The following is an 18,021-nucleotide window of genomic DNA, read 5'->3' as shown; positions in this document are numbered from 1 at the left end:
GAGATGTTAGAGTAGACTAAACTTTGAACTGGTTTGAACTGATGTTTCATCCACTAAAGCCTTAATCGCATCTCCCGCAGTGCTTTTGTGTACCACTTTTGAGGATTTGTTTCAGTTATTTTGTTGATCCAGGGTTTTGTGATACAGGGCATCCTGTGGAGGTCTGGTCACACCCAAGTCAAAAATGATAACTTTTGTCAATGCAGTGTAGTTTTATGAAAGTATTTTTGTACCCTGTTATGTTATATACAGGTCATGAATTTTAACATCCCAGTTCCAGTCACTCTGCTCTTTGCATTTCACATCTCAACAACTTGGAAAACTGACTGTCTAGTCATATTTATCACCTCATTGGCACGTGCTCAACATGCATTTACGATATTTTTGACAGCACTTGAAGACAGTAAGGCAGTAAGATTTAGACCCCTCCCCCCCGCAGCCTTCTAGTCCATCGCACTAGTTGACACAGAGCTATAACCAAGAGAGGCTGTTACGTATCCAGGGGTGGTTATGTTTCCTGCTAGTCTTTCCTTTTAAGCTAAAAGCCCTCTCAATGTGAAATCAGAGAAAAGAGGAAAAGAACCAAGATCAGCACAGATAAACTCACATCATGAAATAATCCTCTGCCATCTCTGTAGTTTAGCTACTCATTATCTTTGTGAGTCTCACTGCTGTTCTGTTAATATCTATGATTGAAGTCCATCTATAGCAGCCTTTCTCAAAAAGTGAGTGACCCCTAGTGGTTTGTGACTTTACTTGTAAAATATCACATTTTGAATTAATATCATATAGATTTAGAAAGCACTTTTCATACAATGGCTTGCCAGTTTGCGTAATAAAGTCATGTTTTATAAATGTATGATATTGGATGTCTTAGTTGTGTCAAGTTACATCTAGCTAAGCAGTTTTGTGGTTAGGTGTGTTGTATTGTACATATGTCATACAATAACACAAACTAACTAACGGATGGAGGCAGTGGTATTCCAGCAGCTTCTGTGTTCTGCTCCGTAAATTAGTGTTTTTGACAGTGGAGTCTGGTAGTGATTGCCGGTTACACGGTTTTTGATCAATAATGCACCGATTCCAAAGAGTTTTGTCGCCTATTTTGTTCCAAAATACCACAGTTATCCTTTCAGTTGTCAGTTGCCAAAAGCCGGCGTATATCAGCTAATGTAAACTTTGATTAGCACTACTATGAGTATTTGGTTATTATTGATCAGCTTGGTCAAGCGAAAGAAAACATGGTGGTGTTTCATTTTTTTGTGTGTGTCCTATTGGCTGAAATATTATACAGAGACACCGAATGAGCAAGTAAACAATGCTAGTTGTAAAGCTGTGATTATTAGGATTATTAGGCTGTAATTTGTAAGATACTGTTGGAGTGGTAAGCAGGCCTATTGTTTTGTGGTATTTGGGGAGTTAGTTGTGTTGTTGTTGTTGTTGGTTAAGTGGTCCTTGGTCTGAAAAAGGTTGAGTCAAGTCAAGTCTAGTCAGTTTTTATTTATATAGTGCCAATTCACAACAGAAGTTATCTCAAGGCATTGTACATATAGAGCAGGTCTAGACTGTACTCTTTATCTTATAAAAATTTACAGAGAGAAACCCACCAGATCCCACCATGAGCAAGCACTAGGCGACTGTGGCAAGGAAAAACTTCCTTTTAAGAGAAACCTCAAGCAGAAGCGGACTCAGGGTGGGCGGCCGTCTACCGTGACCGGTTGGGTTTAGACACTGATCTATAGTTATCTGTCACCTCTTCCCTTTCACTGTTCTTTCAGTGTCCTCGCACACATGTTGGATTATCTATTATACATGAAAGATTATTTTGAACCTGCATTCCATTACCTTTTATTCCTTTTATGCCCTACTCTTATGTGTGTATTGTTTTTGTTTAGATATATTGTCTTTGATCTATTGGTCTTCCATATCTTGTCCAACAAATCTAGTAAATACTCTTGTGTGCACTTTCTGGAGAACATGTTGGAAATGTGTACTCAAACTCCAATCAGCAAACATATTGTTTTTACCTGCAGGTGGTGATGGTCGTTTTGAAGTAGACAGAAAGAGCGGCCAGGTGCGAACCACAGGCCTTCCCTTGCAGCGGGACAGGGAGTACCTGCTGACAGTGGTGGCCGCCGACCAGCTGGGCAGCCGCAGCGCCCCCGCCGTGGTCTCTGTGGTGGCTGGAGCCCGGCCGCCACAGTTCACGAACGCTTCCTTCACCATTGCCATACCTGAAAACACCCCTGAAGGACAGCCGTGAGTTTACACATACACACAGAAAAATAACAGCTTGGTCCAATCTTTTTTTAACCCACGTTTTTCCACTAGACATCCACATGGATTAATATATGCACATCACCGCTCTCATACACATCTGTGCAAACATTTCTTTCATGCATTGTCTTTCTGCCGCAGACACAATTGATATCTAGATTGCTTGTGTGTTTGAAAAGATGAATTCATCATACATATTTGATGTGCATGCATAATGTGTCTTTCTCTCTCTGGCTTTGCTAACACATCTTCATGTTTTACACGCTGCTATATACAGTTGATCCAAAACTATAAGCGTGACACATTTAGCCTTGAGCATGTATTATGTGCAGCACATGAATAAAAGCTTTGTCCTCATGTATCGATTTAAACACATAGTTGCACAGTGTTTTATTGTAAAAACTGAATTAGAAATGCAGTGATGGGCACTCTTCATATGAGGACAGTGTTTATCAGTGTGATATGCGTTTAAATATGCATGTCACATGCCTGAATGCTTTCACACATTATATTGTGTAGGCCTGTAGTACCCTTTCACGCACACACACAGACACACACGTATACTAAGGTCTGAGTAAAGTGGTACAGTTATGACTAGTGTCCTTGAATTTGTCTCATTATCCCCCTCCAGCTTCTTTAGTCTGACTGACACATTTGGCAAACCAGTAAAGTGGATATTCCAGTCTGTTGTTTACGCTGATTTCATCATGGAAATTGTGTAAGGGCTGGATAGCATGTCTAATAAATAACAAACACCAACTTAGCTCAGCATTTTATGGCTGTACGCCCCCACCCCTGCTGCCACAGTGTACTCAGTGCTACTCCGGTGGACACTGTACAGAAATGTGCTTGACTCTTTTGTACTATTCTCTTTGCTGCTCTTCACTTCACTTTTCTCTCTATTCTCAGTCAGTCTATTCTCTACTTATCTGGTCTTCTTCCACTCACTTTAGATGAGGTATGACATCTTATTTCAGTTATAGAATTTTGTTGGAATTGTGAAAAAAAATATCAATGATCATATTGTGTCCTCTTTTGTGCAACTATTTGTTGGAACATTGTTATTGAAGCTTTTTAATATACTATATTATAATATACTAAATTACAGAAATCTACTGTAATTGAATTTTCATTCTAATCTTCTGAGGTCTATTTGGCACATACTGGAGTACACTTAACTCTTAAATATTTGGCTCTTCTGTATTCATCTCTGGTTTGTTCTGCATGGCTTTGCTTTCACACTTTCCCAACTACAGTAAGTTAACTTGTGACTTAACCTGTAGCCACTGTCAGCCACTGCTTAGGAGGTGGTGCTGAATCCTAATTTCCAGGTATGCCAGCTGGAATGCAACAGTTTGTTTGCAATATGGCAAAACACTGATAATGCAGGATGTGCAATCAGCTACAACACTTGTATTTGGAAACAAGTTAGTTTCCAAATACAAGTGGTCTGATTCAGAATATCCAATGTTTGTGTTTTGCTGTCTTGTCATTTATTTGTCTGAATAAACTTAATTGTTTGCACAGTGTTGGGAAGTATTCTGCTGGTTTTATAATATTTCCAGTTACATTTGAGTGGTCTTGTATGTTTTTTTTTTTTCTCTGAATGTAATGATAATGACATTTAAAAGTCATTTTGTGTAAATGTGAAAAATATCCATTATTATTGCTGTAAAATAACAACATCCGCCTTCGTGCCTCCTCAGTTCAGGTTATGCGAAGCTCCAGATTATGGTTAATTTCCCATAGTGGAACAGAGTTCTTCTCTACGCCACTCTAACATACAAGCATGTTTGGAGGACATCCATTTAACCATGCAGATATTTTCTGCTCATCTACCCCACCCTGTACTGCACATTCAGTAGATGATGAACTTTCTCACCATGTCTCTGCAGCTTCCTGGTCACACCTGCTGTGTCTTTCCAGAAGAAACCAATCAGCTACAGCCTCCTCATCAATCCCAGCAGCCTCTTCTCCATCTCAGCGGAGACGGGTGAAATCAGCCTGACCCGCCCCATCGACTACGAGAGCGACCAGCATCGCTACTTGCTGCTGGTGCGAGCCAGCGAGGGCCTGGACAGCATGAGCAGCGCAGCAGAGGTTTGTGTGTGTGCATGATGTGAATTCCAAGTCACATTTCTGCTGTCAAATTCAATGACTGGACAAACCTCAAAACTCAAAGATTTTTGACATTACAAGGTTGTCTCGTCATCTTACACAGACTGAGCACGCTCCAAACAATATCTGACAAGTCCTCAACCAAACAAGTGATTTCATTTCACTCTTTTCTCCTGCAGCAGAGTTGAATATGATCTGCTGTACTGGTACAGAAGTGTAGACCCAGTACAGTGGTAGCTGGTGTACTGTTGATTATGATTTATCTTGCAGACAATAAAATAATAAGACAAGGTCAAAAAAATCAGACTACTGTGAGACATCCTTGTGCTAAACAGGCATTCAGGCTGGCTTTTATTTATTTAATTTTTTTTTTGTTTAACCTTTGCTGAGATCCTGTTAGATCTGTTGCTGTGGAAATGATCATTTGGTTTTGGGGCCTTCTGATTAGTCTCTCTCTCTCTTTTTCTTTTTCTTTTTCTGTGATTAAAATTCTCAAACTGAAGAACTAGTGTACATTTCCATTTTTAGTCTAAAAGCATTAAGCATTGTCTCCAGTCAAACCCAAATAGACTTGTCTGTCTGGAATGACTGCACTGGGATTCCCGATGACTTCCTCATGTTGTCAGGAAGTGAGAGAGAACAGCGGCTGACCGCTGCAGGCATCAATGCATCTGGTCTGGTTTCCATCATTACTCTGGCTTCAGGCTAAAACATGTTCTGCTGAACTGATCTGTCCTCAACTGCTCCACTCTGGGTCTCAGTGGACTGCAGAGCACCAAGAGCCTGTATGGAGTGAGAGAGAGAAGAAGAGAAAAGTGAAGGAATGAGATGAGGTCTGCTGGATTCAATAGTGAGAGGAGAAAGACAGATGGAAAAAATGAAAGAAAGAAAGGAATTGGTAGAGAACTGGTACTTGCCCTCGTCTACCCACACTCCTGCCCCAGGTAGCCAGCCCCCTCAGCCCTATGCCTGCTCTCTGAAGCCAGGGTAAGCTTTTTGAACTTCCACACGTTGTCCTATGCTGAAACACCTGCACCTTCTAGACTGCAACCCCAGGCCCTTCAACACCACCAGATAGAAACTACTCTGTGTGTGAGGAACTGTTTGAGCTAGTCCCAAACATGTTGGTCTGAAAATGCTTTAAGTGATCTTGATCAGTAAAAAGGATTTACTGGCCAGTACTGAGTGTTTACTGTTCTGTATCAGCAGTGGAAAAATGGTGTTGTGTAAGCTAATCTTGTTGACAGAGTAAAGCTTTTACAGATGCTCTGTGCTTTAAGGTAGCTTTAATACCCTCATACTTGCTTTTTGCTGCCTCCTGCACAGAATGACAGTATCAGTCATTACATCACATTGGAACAATTGAGAGGATAATGGAGGACTGAATGGCTACAACAAAGCTTAAGTGGTTTATTGATATAGTGCATGGTTTTGGTAAGGCAGGATGTACACTCAGTTGTACACCACACACTACATTTACTGAGATAGTGTATGGTCATCGTGAGCCGGGGTGCACACTCAGCTGTTCATATTCGGCTATAATGTTATGTGGTAACAGACTTAATGCCAGAAGGATATAGAATATACTTCAGGCTGCTGGTTTTAGTTTTGGAATATCAAAAAAACTGATAAATTAAAATCAATGATACAGCTAGAATCAAAAATAAAATAATGAAGTTATTGTCTTTTACTGGAAACATTGAAGACACAACAGTGCTTTTCTTTGTGAGCACATCAAATCTAAGGTAAAAACACTGTTTTCCAGATGTGTGTCGTTGGGTATAGCTGATAGATAGAAGCTGAGTAATGGGTGTTCTATCATCACTGGATGTACTAGATTAAATATTGAAATATACTATAGATGATTACTGACAAGGATGAAATATTTATGAAAGCAAAGTAGCAGATTAATACACCAACAGAATTCCATTGATATATTCCATAAATTAAAGTTTAATAAAAGAAAACTGCATGCTCATAACTGCAGGACTGGACTTATTAAATCTCTCATTATTTTTAGAAAACAGACTTCCTCGGGATAAAATAAACAAAACAAATATACACAGAATAAACATAAACTCATGGAGGGTGTGAATGTGATGCTGTAGTAACTCTCCAGAGTTGAGAGGAGAGCATGTAACAATCAACGTCTTCCACTGCTGCATTCACAGGGATTAGGATGGGACGATATATGATTTTATGAATCATATATCGTGAATTAAGCTAACGTTAGCCAAGTAATGTTAGCTATGTAGCTAAACAGCAAATAGCTCCACTGTCTCAGACCAGGGCAGAACTGCGGTCTATGGATTCCTACAGTTTTCTTTTGACAACTAAAAACAAAACTATTTATCTTTTTAATGGAGCTAATTTCACCAGCTGGATTCAAACTGAGGATATCTGGATTACAGCCACCTGGACTTACCCTAAATTACCCTCCAGTTAAAATTCCTATGAAGTGTTAATTTGTGTGCCTTTGATACAGCCTGTGTTGGAAAGATGTAAACTGAACAAACACACATGACAACTGAACATTGCAGTGCCACTCTATAAACTGTTAAACCTAACCAATCCTGGAGACACACTTTCCCACATGGTAATGTGATTTAGATTTTCTGCTTTAAAGGATAAGTCAAAAAAATCTTTGGAATCACTGCAGTACAGAGCAAGAATGGTAAACTAAACAACCAAGAAAACAGTATTCCAGCAACTTCCACATTCTGCTCTGTAAAATTACTGTTTCTGTCAATGAAATTGAAATTGTCATGCTATGCCTTGTAGCTGTACCAGCTGCAAACAGGCCATGTAGAAACACCCTGGTTGCCAATCAACAAGAAAAAGGATGTAGGCCTTATATTAGTAATACCCAAAACACAGGTGGGCTTGACTTGCTTTCCACTGGTTCTCCACTTATTCCCTGCAGTGTCAATGACTTGACTGCATGATTGCACCAGCCCTGCTCAGGTCTACAAACAATACCTACACTCACACTGGTTTCTTTTTTATCTAGGTTAACAAAGAGATGTAGACAGAAACTAAATCAAAATATCTACCTCTATAGATGAGAGTTTTCAACGCCCCATTGACATGTTACTCTTTGCATCCATTTGCAGCATGCACATCTATGCACTCACCCTACTCTGTTATGTAAAACCCACCATCTTGAGAATGGTAAGCAATTAAAAACAATGAACTGTTAAGTTTAGTTTAAAATGGCTGGACTGAATGGGCAGAACACAGAATCAGAGGCAGGCAGCGATTCCAAACAGGACTGGCAGAGGAGGAGGAGGAGGCTGGTGACTGGCAAGGTGTGGGTGTTGAACCTATGACACAGGCAGACAACTGTTATTCCAGGGGAAACGGGTAAACTGGCAAGACATGGAGCTCAAAAGAAAGAAGGCTGTAGCTTTAATCCCGCACTGAGTGACTGAACAATCTGGCAAAGACTAGGGAGAAGAGTCGGGGTTAAAATAATGCAGCTGATGGGTAGTGGATAGACAGATGAGTCTCAGGTGTGCACTGAATTGGCGGGGGCAGCAATCAAGAAGCCACGCCTAAGTGGACCGCAACAGCTGTGATTGGTCCACTTTTCCAATCGGTTGAATGGTCCTACACACCATCTCCTCCAGTGTCGTCTCCTTTACTGCCTTGCAGTATTATCACTAAAGGAACTGTTGTTCAACATTCATTAGCTCCATCTCCAACGTTAAGTACATGAAGAAACAGTGGCACAGAAACTATACCACCTGCTTGTGTGTTGGCGTGTGTTAGCTCACAACAGCGTAGGACCCTTGTGTAGGCTGCAGCGTAGGCTGTGTGTTGATCCTACACAGAGGTATAAACTAAACCATATAGCAGATAAGAGACAGAAGACACAGAAAGGAAGAGGTGAAAACATGGGAGAACACGGGGGAAAGGTCTAACTAATGCCACCCCTTGTATGTATGCTTGATTTCAGAGATGGGACACGTTTACTGGACATGCTGTGATGGTGACTGACAGCTCACCTGCTCATTTTGTCCAGAGGAAGGCATCTCGTTAGCATCATAATTCATTTGTTTTCCCAAAAAGGACTTTAGAAATAATGCAACTGCTTTCAATTTGTGTAGCTGTCCCTTTTTGCTTTTGATTTTATTCTGCTTTTCAGAAACCTGTCTCTGTCTGCCGAAAACAGCGAACAGAGGTGGTATATTTGTGTGGACTGGAGCCACTGAGCATGACTTTAATTTGCAGGTAGTTTCCAAGTTTCTCCCTCCAGGAGTGATAGCTCATCAGCACCATTAGTTACCTAACCAGCCTGAGACCTGCCTGCAGCTGCCCCGAGTGTGTGTGTGCGCGCGTGCTCATGTCTGTGTGCGTGTGTTTTAAGCTCATCTTGCTTTATTACGGCTGACTTCCCCTCTCTTCTCATTCAATCTTGCTTTTCCTCAACCTTGTACACACACATACTGTAAGTTCATATATCACATATATATAGAACCCTCATCATTTCCTGTCGTACTCGCACATAGGCTCACTCACTGTGGCATGCAAACACACACACACACACACACAGGCAAACAAAGATTGACAGTCACTGGCAAACACACCAAATCACCTCAGGGAGTTGACATGGTCAGATTTTATTTTGTTGTCCGTTGCTTCGAAGCTGATCTTTGCAGAGGGATTAACTGATATTACAGAATTTCATCTTACCTACCAGGACTTAATACCAGTGGTATTTACACACCACTCACAGTGTGTATTTGTGTGTGTGTGTGTGTGTGTGTGTGTGTGTGTGTGTGTGTGTATCAGAGAGTGCTCTGCAGTACTGTGTGTGTGTGTGTTTTGTTTTTTTTTTTTGTATTTTTTGGGGAAGGTGGGGGTGATATAAGATGTGGGGTCAGATGGACTTGCCTGCCAGCCCATGTCTGTATTTATTCCTCCTGAATGCTGCAATCAGGCAGTCAACATCTGGTAGAAGATGCTGTGTTTGCCTTCATGTCCCTAATGAACTGAACAGCATTACAGCGTCTCACGCACGCACCCACCGACATGCTCACGCCGTACAAATTCATTTTTGCACACTGATCCGCTCTCATTTGTTAGCTCAGGGCTTCTGGAAAAAAAAAACTGCACAAGATTGCATTCTCTGCTGACCTACTGAAGGGAACACAGTGCAGACTCTGCAGCAGCTCCCACACTGAGGAGGGGTAAATAAACCAAAGGGATCGGGGTCAGGGTATGCCTTTGGAGGAGGCTGGGATGAGGCTTCCTTTTGGTAGGGGATAGGGTTAATTTGGGTTACTTGCAGATGAAAACGACTCTGGACCCAAAGAAAACCAATGCTGGATGGTGCCTGAAGTAGTAATCCCAGATTTAAAAATTTTCATAACACGAACCCAGTGTGACTTTTAATCTCCAGAATTTCCACTTGTGATTGCATGGCCAGTTTTAGCACATGTAGATACAGTAACAGCGCTACTAAAAAATGTTCTTTTTTGAGCTCAGGAATGCGGAAACTCTACAGCCGTTTTCATTTTTTCATATTTTTGTTATGTTTTCTGTTAAATAAAATGTTACAGATGGATGATGACATAAATTCACATTTTTCCCATGCAGTTTCAAACAGGAATTTTGTAGAATAACAAGGTGAACTGCAGGTGGAATAATCACACCATGTTGACAGTTTTTCACCTGTAATATTTTCTGGCACTGGGATTTGATGACTGCATGTAATAGGAATTTATAAAGGTTACACTTGATGCCTTTAACCCAGCCCCCTGCCTTGCTTCCCCCACATCTCTCTTGGTCCTTCAATCTCACCTCTCTTTTCCTCACTTCTCTTTCAGGTACGAGTTGTTATTGTCGATGAGAACGACTGTGTCCCAGAGTTCCTCCAGTCCATTTACAGCAAAGACGGTGTACCAGAGACTGTGACAACAGCAACCTCCCTGCTGCAAGGTGAGATGTCCAGACAAATGTCATGAGACTCATTTTTTGTAAAATTACATCTTTCTAAAACAAACAAAAAATTCCCTTTCCCACTGTTTTTTTTGTTGTTGTTCTTTTGGATGTGTTGTAAGTGGAATTGGGAATGCACTTTGCTGCTGCTTTATGTTATCTTACTATTTAACTTCACCAATTTAAAATTCACATGCACTGTTGAAAATTTAGGGTGTTCTGGTGCTCTAATTGCGATTACGTCTTAATATGTATCTGATAAACACAATACTGTATACATAAATCATGATGTTATTGTGGGAAAATGCTGCTGTAGTGGTGTGTGTGTGTGTGTGTGTTTCCCCACTGTGCTCAAATATCATCAGTTAACACTCACTATGAATTAGTAAGCGGTGTTTGTTTTACTTATGTTTATATTAGAGGATTTTAAAATCCTAGACAGTACAGATTTTACCTGGAGTCCCTGAAAGTAAAACTAGATCAGGTGCATCTCAGTAGGCTAATGTGTCCCTGTGTGGTGTCTGTCATATGTAAATGTTTGTAAAGACCTGCTGCAGCGGCTTTCAGAACAAAATAAGAGCGGCAGGGCTTTTTTTTTTTAACATTCATGTGTTTTGACTGGTCAGGAAAGTGAGTAGGTACTTGTCAGCACCGGCAGCCGTGAAATTACTGGCACTTCCATCAGTAGAGCTGCTCTATCCTCTTCTCTCCTGTAACGACCCAATTTCCACACAAGGATGCTTAAGTTTCATTAAGGAAGGAGGAAAATGGTAATGGTAACTGTTGTGGGTACGACTTATCACAATCTGATCTATCACAGCGTGACTTGAGACGCTGAGAAGCCCTGTCTGTTTTTAGGTTCTGACAGGCTGCCAATAAAACTGACAGCAAACCATTTCACATCGCTCTGTCTCTCTACACCTTGCACGACGACTGCTCTGGTAGCCATTTAAATAAAATAGATATCTTAAAAAAGTGTAATTATTTGTCCAAATTGCATGATTAATAAAACAATATTTCCACTTTAAAAACAGCCCAGGATCATCCTGTTTACAACTCAAAACACAGTGATGCTCAAAGCATAATAAACAGGTTTACTTACTGTAGGCTAAAAATGGAAACACCAGTAGGGCTGCAAATGAGTATTGACAAGAACAAAATGCAGAGAAATAAAACACCACATGCAGCACGTAAATTATTAATGACTGCAGTTATGACACTTCGCTGGCAGTGCTCATTAGCTTAGGCTGCAGGCAGAAAACTTTTGGGTTGGATTCACATTACACAGCTTTGTTGTTTTTGTGCTGTGTTCTTGCTCGTATGTGCTGTGATCATTGCAATCACCCTCACCTACTGTCATTAACACCATTAGTCACTATTTCATAATGGGGGGAAATGAGTAACATGCACATAGTTTACAGACATGCACAGTGTCACACCAAATAACAGTGAAGCTAAAAAATAGTCATATTATCTTTATAGCTGAACATTGCACATAAGAGAAGGTAATTAAGATGAGTAAAACTAACACATTTGTTGAGTGTTTCAAACAATTTTGTTGAAACAGAAATTGCACAGGCAGTTTGATTTAAGTAGAGTTTTGTCTCATCTGAAAACATAGAGGTAGTAACCTTTTTTTTTTTTTTAATACAGAAAGTCACACTGACAAATCTCAATCATGAGGAGGGCTGTGATAAACTGACACAACACGATGTAGATATGACATGCTGTTATGTTACACAAGACATATGCCTAATAAAGAAATAACATAAACAATCAATCCAGAACTTTTTGTTGCTCTTTAATTAGAGGAGTGACTTCTCAGGTTGCTGCCAGGTGAAAATTTGTCATTGATGCAAGTTTTAAAATGTCATTTCAATTAGCATCTAAACACAGAGCATGTGCTCTGGCATAGGGAGAACAGTAGGTTTGAATTATTTCCCATTAACAAAAATGTATCTGTATTTTTCTCCTGAAAGTTTTTATGTTAAAATGGAATTGCAAACATTTCCTGGCCACACCAATCGATCAGTGTTTATGTGTTTGCCCTTTTGTCATTCTTGGATTTCTCTCGAGCCATGATGGTGTCATGTGACCTCAGGAAGGGTGAATTTTTCCAAAGTGGTGGTGCACTTTTATAGAAATGTGAAAAAAACAACAACAAATGAGAGCAATTTTGTTTTTCCTTGTGTAAGTCTGAAAGTTTTTGTGAGTTTTTTACTCAGTTAGTTCTCATATGAACGCTTTGCCAATATTGTACTTGATAGAGTGAGATGAGATGAGTGTTTTGTGGTCGACCATGTCACCATACTCTACAGCTCTACAGTATTTTAGTGCGCGAAAAAGGCACGCTGTATATGAATCAAGTACTGAAAATAATCAGAGCCAACTGAAGCAATTAGCAGAGAGCACTCACCAGGCTCAAAACAGACACAACATGATGAATACTACATCAAGAGAGGCTGTGTGCGATAAATCCATTCAGGACCAACACAAAAACAATGATTTTTCAGCCCAATGGGGCAGTTCAACAAAGCAAATGGATCAACAATAGAGCTACACCAGCTCAGCTAAACAGTAACTTTGTTTGTCTGACAAATGCAACATTGAATATATAAAAATATAAAAGAACAGAGAAAGAATAATCACGTTACTGGTAATTAGAGCATTCTTAGATGTTTTAAACTCACCAGACAACACACAGAGGATGCATTTAACTGTTAAGTATGTGTTGACAGTGCAGTAAACCAGCAGACAGTGCCTTTGATTTGTTCTGTTTTCTTTTCACTGGCAGTCCTGTCATGAACAGTATGACACACACTGTGCTTTGAGCTAAACGCTAATAAATGCACAATGACAGTGCTAACGTGGTGATGTTAAGTATGTACAGTGTAAAGTTTACTATGTCCTTCACCTGTAGCATGTTAGCATTATCAGCATCCTATGGGGACCACGAATGTCCATCTCTAAAACTATGCAAATAATGATGAGAAAAAATTTGGTGTTCCAATGACAATTTAGCAAACACTAGAAAAAAAAGATAATTAAAAAATAAAATGCTAGTAAATCCTACTAAGTGAATGAGGGAGTGAGGTGTATGCTGTAGGAGGCACAGCAGGTGCTCAGCTTGCTGCCATCAACAGGTGCACAAAGGGAGGCGAGAAGTTTCCCCCTGCTGTGCGTGCGTGTGTGTGTGTGTGTGTGCACGCACGCGCGTGTGTGCCCACCCACATGCATGTAAGTGTTTGTTCATTTGGGTGGGGAGAGGAGAGGGTTGTCCATACTTTTATGAGCATCTTTGGTGGAAAAAAAAAGAAGCTAATTAAAATCTATATATGGAGCTCCCACTATTAAATATTAAAAATGTCACGAACAGACTGTATCTGTTCATCATAACGTCTCAAAGAGTATATGTATCCGAGATTTCCAGAGCTTTCAATTTTCAAATTTGAGCATGGGTAATTAACTTTCAAGCTTAGTGAAGGGAAAAAATAGCTCAAGCAAAATGCACCATTGCCAAAAGCACCTCTGTCTTTCTCATTAAGTTTCAGACATCCTCAAAAATGCTTAATGTTTAAAATGGTTAAATGATTGGTACAATACATACAGTTAATTCTGCTAAGTCCAGTTCTGAGTGCACCTAAAACTGGACCGCCCAACCTCCTGAAATAAAGATGTGTTTTTCCCCCTTTACTTGATTAAACAGGTTAAAAGGCTCAGTGTCATATAAATTAAATGAGCAGGGAGAAATAGGCATCCAGCATCATTTTGCTAAATCATGTGCTAGTAATCCCATAATCAGTTCCATCATGAGAGTGGACAAATGTGTACTTTGCCAAGTTGGAGAAAAACTGCAGAGTACCAAGCAAGCCAATTATCTCGCTTTCCATAGAGATCTGAGGCCCCTGCAGTTTCCATCTTCAGTACAAAATCATTATATGCTAGAAAGACATGGAAGATGCAGCCAGAAATGTACTGTGCCCTCCCCCACCCCTCCCACCGCCCCAACCACCACCCCTCGCCCCATGTAGTGATGCCAGCGCAACAAGATGCTGATTCAAGATTACAGAGAGAGACCTACTGATAAATACATGCTCAAACCTTGCTCTGAAGAGTACAAATCTGTACTTAGTAAATTAAATATTGACTCGTATGTGACATGTGTTTGACCACTGCGCAGGATTGGACTCCAGGCCGGCAGCTAGTTCTGCAGTTCATTTTCTACCCATCGTCACTGGAGGAGAGGTTGTTCATCACTTTACTGCAGTAAAACAGCTGCATTTCAGCTGCAATTCAGAGAGATGTCAGTCCTTGTAACCAAGACTGTAGTGCAGGGTAAACACACATAAATCCACTTTATCCAACTTGCAAGGCTGGCATAAATCTAAATAACAGAAATCACACACTCCATAGTGAATAACATGAAAAAGTGTGGCCATTTCCACACCTGATTTGATGCAATTTTTAGTTGCGTATTGCATTTTTTCCCTGCTAAAAAGAACCAATATGACATAATACATATAGAGCAGCTGTAAACCAATGCATATGACAATTTAATGATGAAACATCCATCCTGCTTAAAGTTTTGACAGTACATTAAATCCAGCTTATCTACAAGAAGCCAAAAAACCTTTGACTAAATTACATAGTTTTAACATTAAACATTTAAATTAATAAGCTTCCACACTCATCGTACCACCTCCTCCACTCGTCAAGCAGTTTTCAGGCGTTCAAGCATTTCTATTTCTGATTTTAAGCAGATTTTTTAATGCAGATTTGCTTTAAATCAGTCAGTGTGGTTGTGAGATAGGTAACTATTTTTGTCTTGAATTGGTATGCACTATAGGGATGTAACGATATCAACTTCTCTTGATACAATAATACCTCGATAACTAGTCCATGATACAATATTTATTGTGATATTTAAAAAAAAAAAAAAAAAAAGTTTATTGAACAGTTAACAAGGCATTAATTTTAAAATGCAAAAAATAGTAAGTTGTATTTCTGACATGTAGGTAACCACAGTCTGGCAGTGTCTGCATATTGTTTTTTGTTTATCTGTCACCTTTTCCTCTCTCTCATTTCGTGACAAGAGGAAACCAAAATGCTTTTACACGTCAGCCGCTGAAGCATCCACAGTTTCAAGGGCTTCATCTCTCTCTCCCCTGCTCTGTGCTCCCTCACGTCAAATGTGAGGGAGTACAAAGGACGATGGTCTCCGTAGTTTTCGTTTCCCTTCTCTCTACTCCACCGCGGCTGCAACACAACTACAGCTTTACCCCAAAGACGTATCGTTCACTACCTTCCAGGTCCATGATGGTACGGAGACACTTTTGTTCTTGTGATATTGTGAAATTGACGATACAGTTACATCCCTAGTATGCAGTAATATGAACTTAAAATCTGCGTGAAGCAAATTCAGAGAGTCACTAAACACATTATTTATGTCAGAAAATAGTTCCTGAAAACATGTGTAAAGCCTATAAACTCTGTATTACTGTATTGTGGAGTTAGACTGTTGCACAGTTTTCCATCAGTATTTCTGCTGTATACAGACTTTAACAAAATCTGTAGTTTGAGTAAACTCTGCACAGCATGCTCCGGATCACCTGCCAGGCTACTGTGTAATGATTCATACCAAAAGATGCCAAAAGAGGGACAGAGGCCAGAGATTCAGTGTCAGTGAGTCCAGCTCTCTCTCAAAGAATCCCTGTGTTTTAATGTTAGTGTTACACCTTCATAACATTTAGTCGGCCATGTCTACACATTTTAAGCTTTTCATGTGTCTTTTCATGGATGTTGTTTTGGTTAGAGTTATGGAGAGGAGGAGGGTTAGGGGTAATGACACACGAAAGGCAACAAATGCATACTGAGAACACCTTAAATGACAAGACTGGCATATTATTCATACACCATTTGGTGATACCAGGCTGTCCTACAAGTAATAATTGGATGCTCTTGTCTCTTTCAGTTCATCATATTTATATTTTGAAGCTTTATGGAGAGAGAAAAAGATGGTTCCACAGCACTTCACACGATCAATCAATCTAATAAATTCCAAATAAAACTGGACTCTTGTTGAAATACTGGAATAAAACAAATCATGTGAAATAACACTGAGAAAGTTTATAAATCTTCTTTTAATGAGCTGGGATATTTTTGTTTTGCTGACATTTAGTTAACAACTATTAATTTGAAGTGTGTTAGTTTACCCCAAGGCCTTATGGCAATAAAGAAGTACAGTTTGTTAGCTGAAACAAAAAGTGATGTGTTTATTTGTGTATGTGCATGTATTTATTCATGTGTATGTGTGTCTGTGTGTGTGTGTGTGTGTGTTTGTTTGTTTTTGTGTGTGTACGGGCACATGAGCCAAATGCAATGTAAGGTGAATTGGAGAATTGAGAGTTTGATGGTGAAATGTTCTTGTTAGCGGAAAATATGCTTATTCAAATCCCTGGTGGTCCTTTCAGTTTTAGCAAGGCAATCAATTTGTGGCTGGGCGAGCACTGGCTCCATGGATTCCCAATGTGTGATGTAGAAGCAGAAATGTTGCAAAATGACAGTCCTTTCAATGCATTTATGTGAAGCCATCTGACCCAAAATGGAATACCTGCACATATAAACCTGCGCCAAGCACTTGCACATAGAGACACGCATGTACGTACATATGTCAAGCACACACACACACACGCACGTTGTGTCTCCATAACTTCAGGGGACAGTACATAGACTTACATTCATTTCCTGGAGACTTATTCTAACCATGACCTTAACCTTAACCTAATCCAAACCTTACAACATGTCCATCCATCCATTATCTATACCACTTATCCGTTAAGGGTTGTGAGGGGCTCGAGCCTATCCTAGCTGACATTGGGGCAAGAGGCCAAGTACACCCTGGACAGGTCCATCGCAGGGCCAACATATAGAGAAAAACAACCATTCACACTCACATTCACACCTATGGGCGATTAAGAGTCACCAATTAACCCAACATGCATGTCTTTGGACTGTGTTTTGATACCCATGCTAATGTAGGCTACATTCATCAGTTGATCACAGTCAGTGTTACTGTGGTAGTGGTAGTGGTGTTAGAGAGTGCATCTCACAAGGCAACCATTAATGTATACTTCATGAGTAAAGTAACTTTTTTTTCTTTCTGTTCTCTGTCTGTATGATTTCATCTTTAGTGTCAGCAAATGACTGCGACTCAGCGGAGAATGCAGAGTTGACTTATTACACCCTGAGTCAGGACTTTACCATTTCCCCTCACGGGACCATCTTCCCTGCGGGGTCTCTGGACTACGAGAGGCCCAACCATCTGTACGAGTTTGTTGTGATGGCCATTGACAAGGGGGAGGTCCCTCGGACAGGCACAACTACAGTACGGATACGAATGGCTAACGTCAACGATGAGGCACCTGAGTTCTCCCAACATATGTAAGTAAGAGTTGGGCTTCTAAACTCCTGATTTTCACGCAGTTGTTCATTGTCTATTTCTGATTCCTCCCTGCTGGTGAGGGTGAGACAGGAGAGGCTCATGGTCATTCTGGTGACAGCACCATGTTAGTCAGAAGTACCCAAGCTGTTAGAGCTTTACCCTGGATTCTTTCTCTGTACTGGAAAGGATTTTTGCTGACAAACAATCTGGGTCGGCTTCTCAAGGTTACAATCTCCTGTGTG

General features: G+C 40.3%; 1 protein-coding gene across 1 annotated transcript in view; it reads left to right on the top strand.

Moving 5' to 3' along the window:
* si:ch211-186j3.6 (neural-cadherin) overlaps window positions 1-18,021 on the top strand; it is a 266,619-nt gene that overhangs the window by 71,848 nt on the left and 176,750 nt on the right. Inside the window, exons 3-6 of the mRNA XM_018697417.2 lie at window positions 2,034-2,259; window positions 4,173-4,377; window positions 10,227-10,338; window positions 17,529-17,778. Of these exons, the coding sequence (XP_018552933.1) occupies window positions 2,034-2,259; window positions 4,173-4,377; window positions 10,227-10,338; window positions 17,529-17,778 (793 nt within the window). The remainder of the gene's footprint in view (window positions 1-2,033; window positions 2,260-4,172; window positions 4,378-10,226; window positions 10,339-17,528; window positions 17,779-18,021) is intronic.

Source organism: Lates calcarifer, linkage group LG2 (assembly GCF_001640805.2).
Source record: "Lates calcarifer isolate ASB-BC8 linkage group LG2, TLL_Latcal_v3, whole genome shotgun sequence".
NCBI classification, from domain to species: domain Eukaryota; kingdom Metazoa; phylum Chordata; class Actinopteri; family Centropomidae; genus Lates; species Lates calcarifer.
The sequence above is the reverse complement of the archived record's forward strand: the minus strand, read 5'-3'. Positions and strand labels throughout refer to the sequence as shown.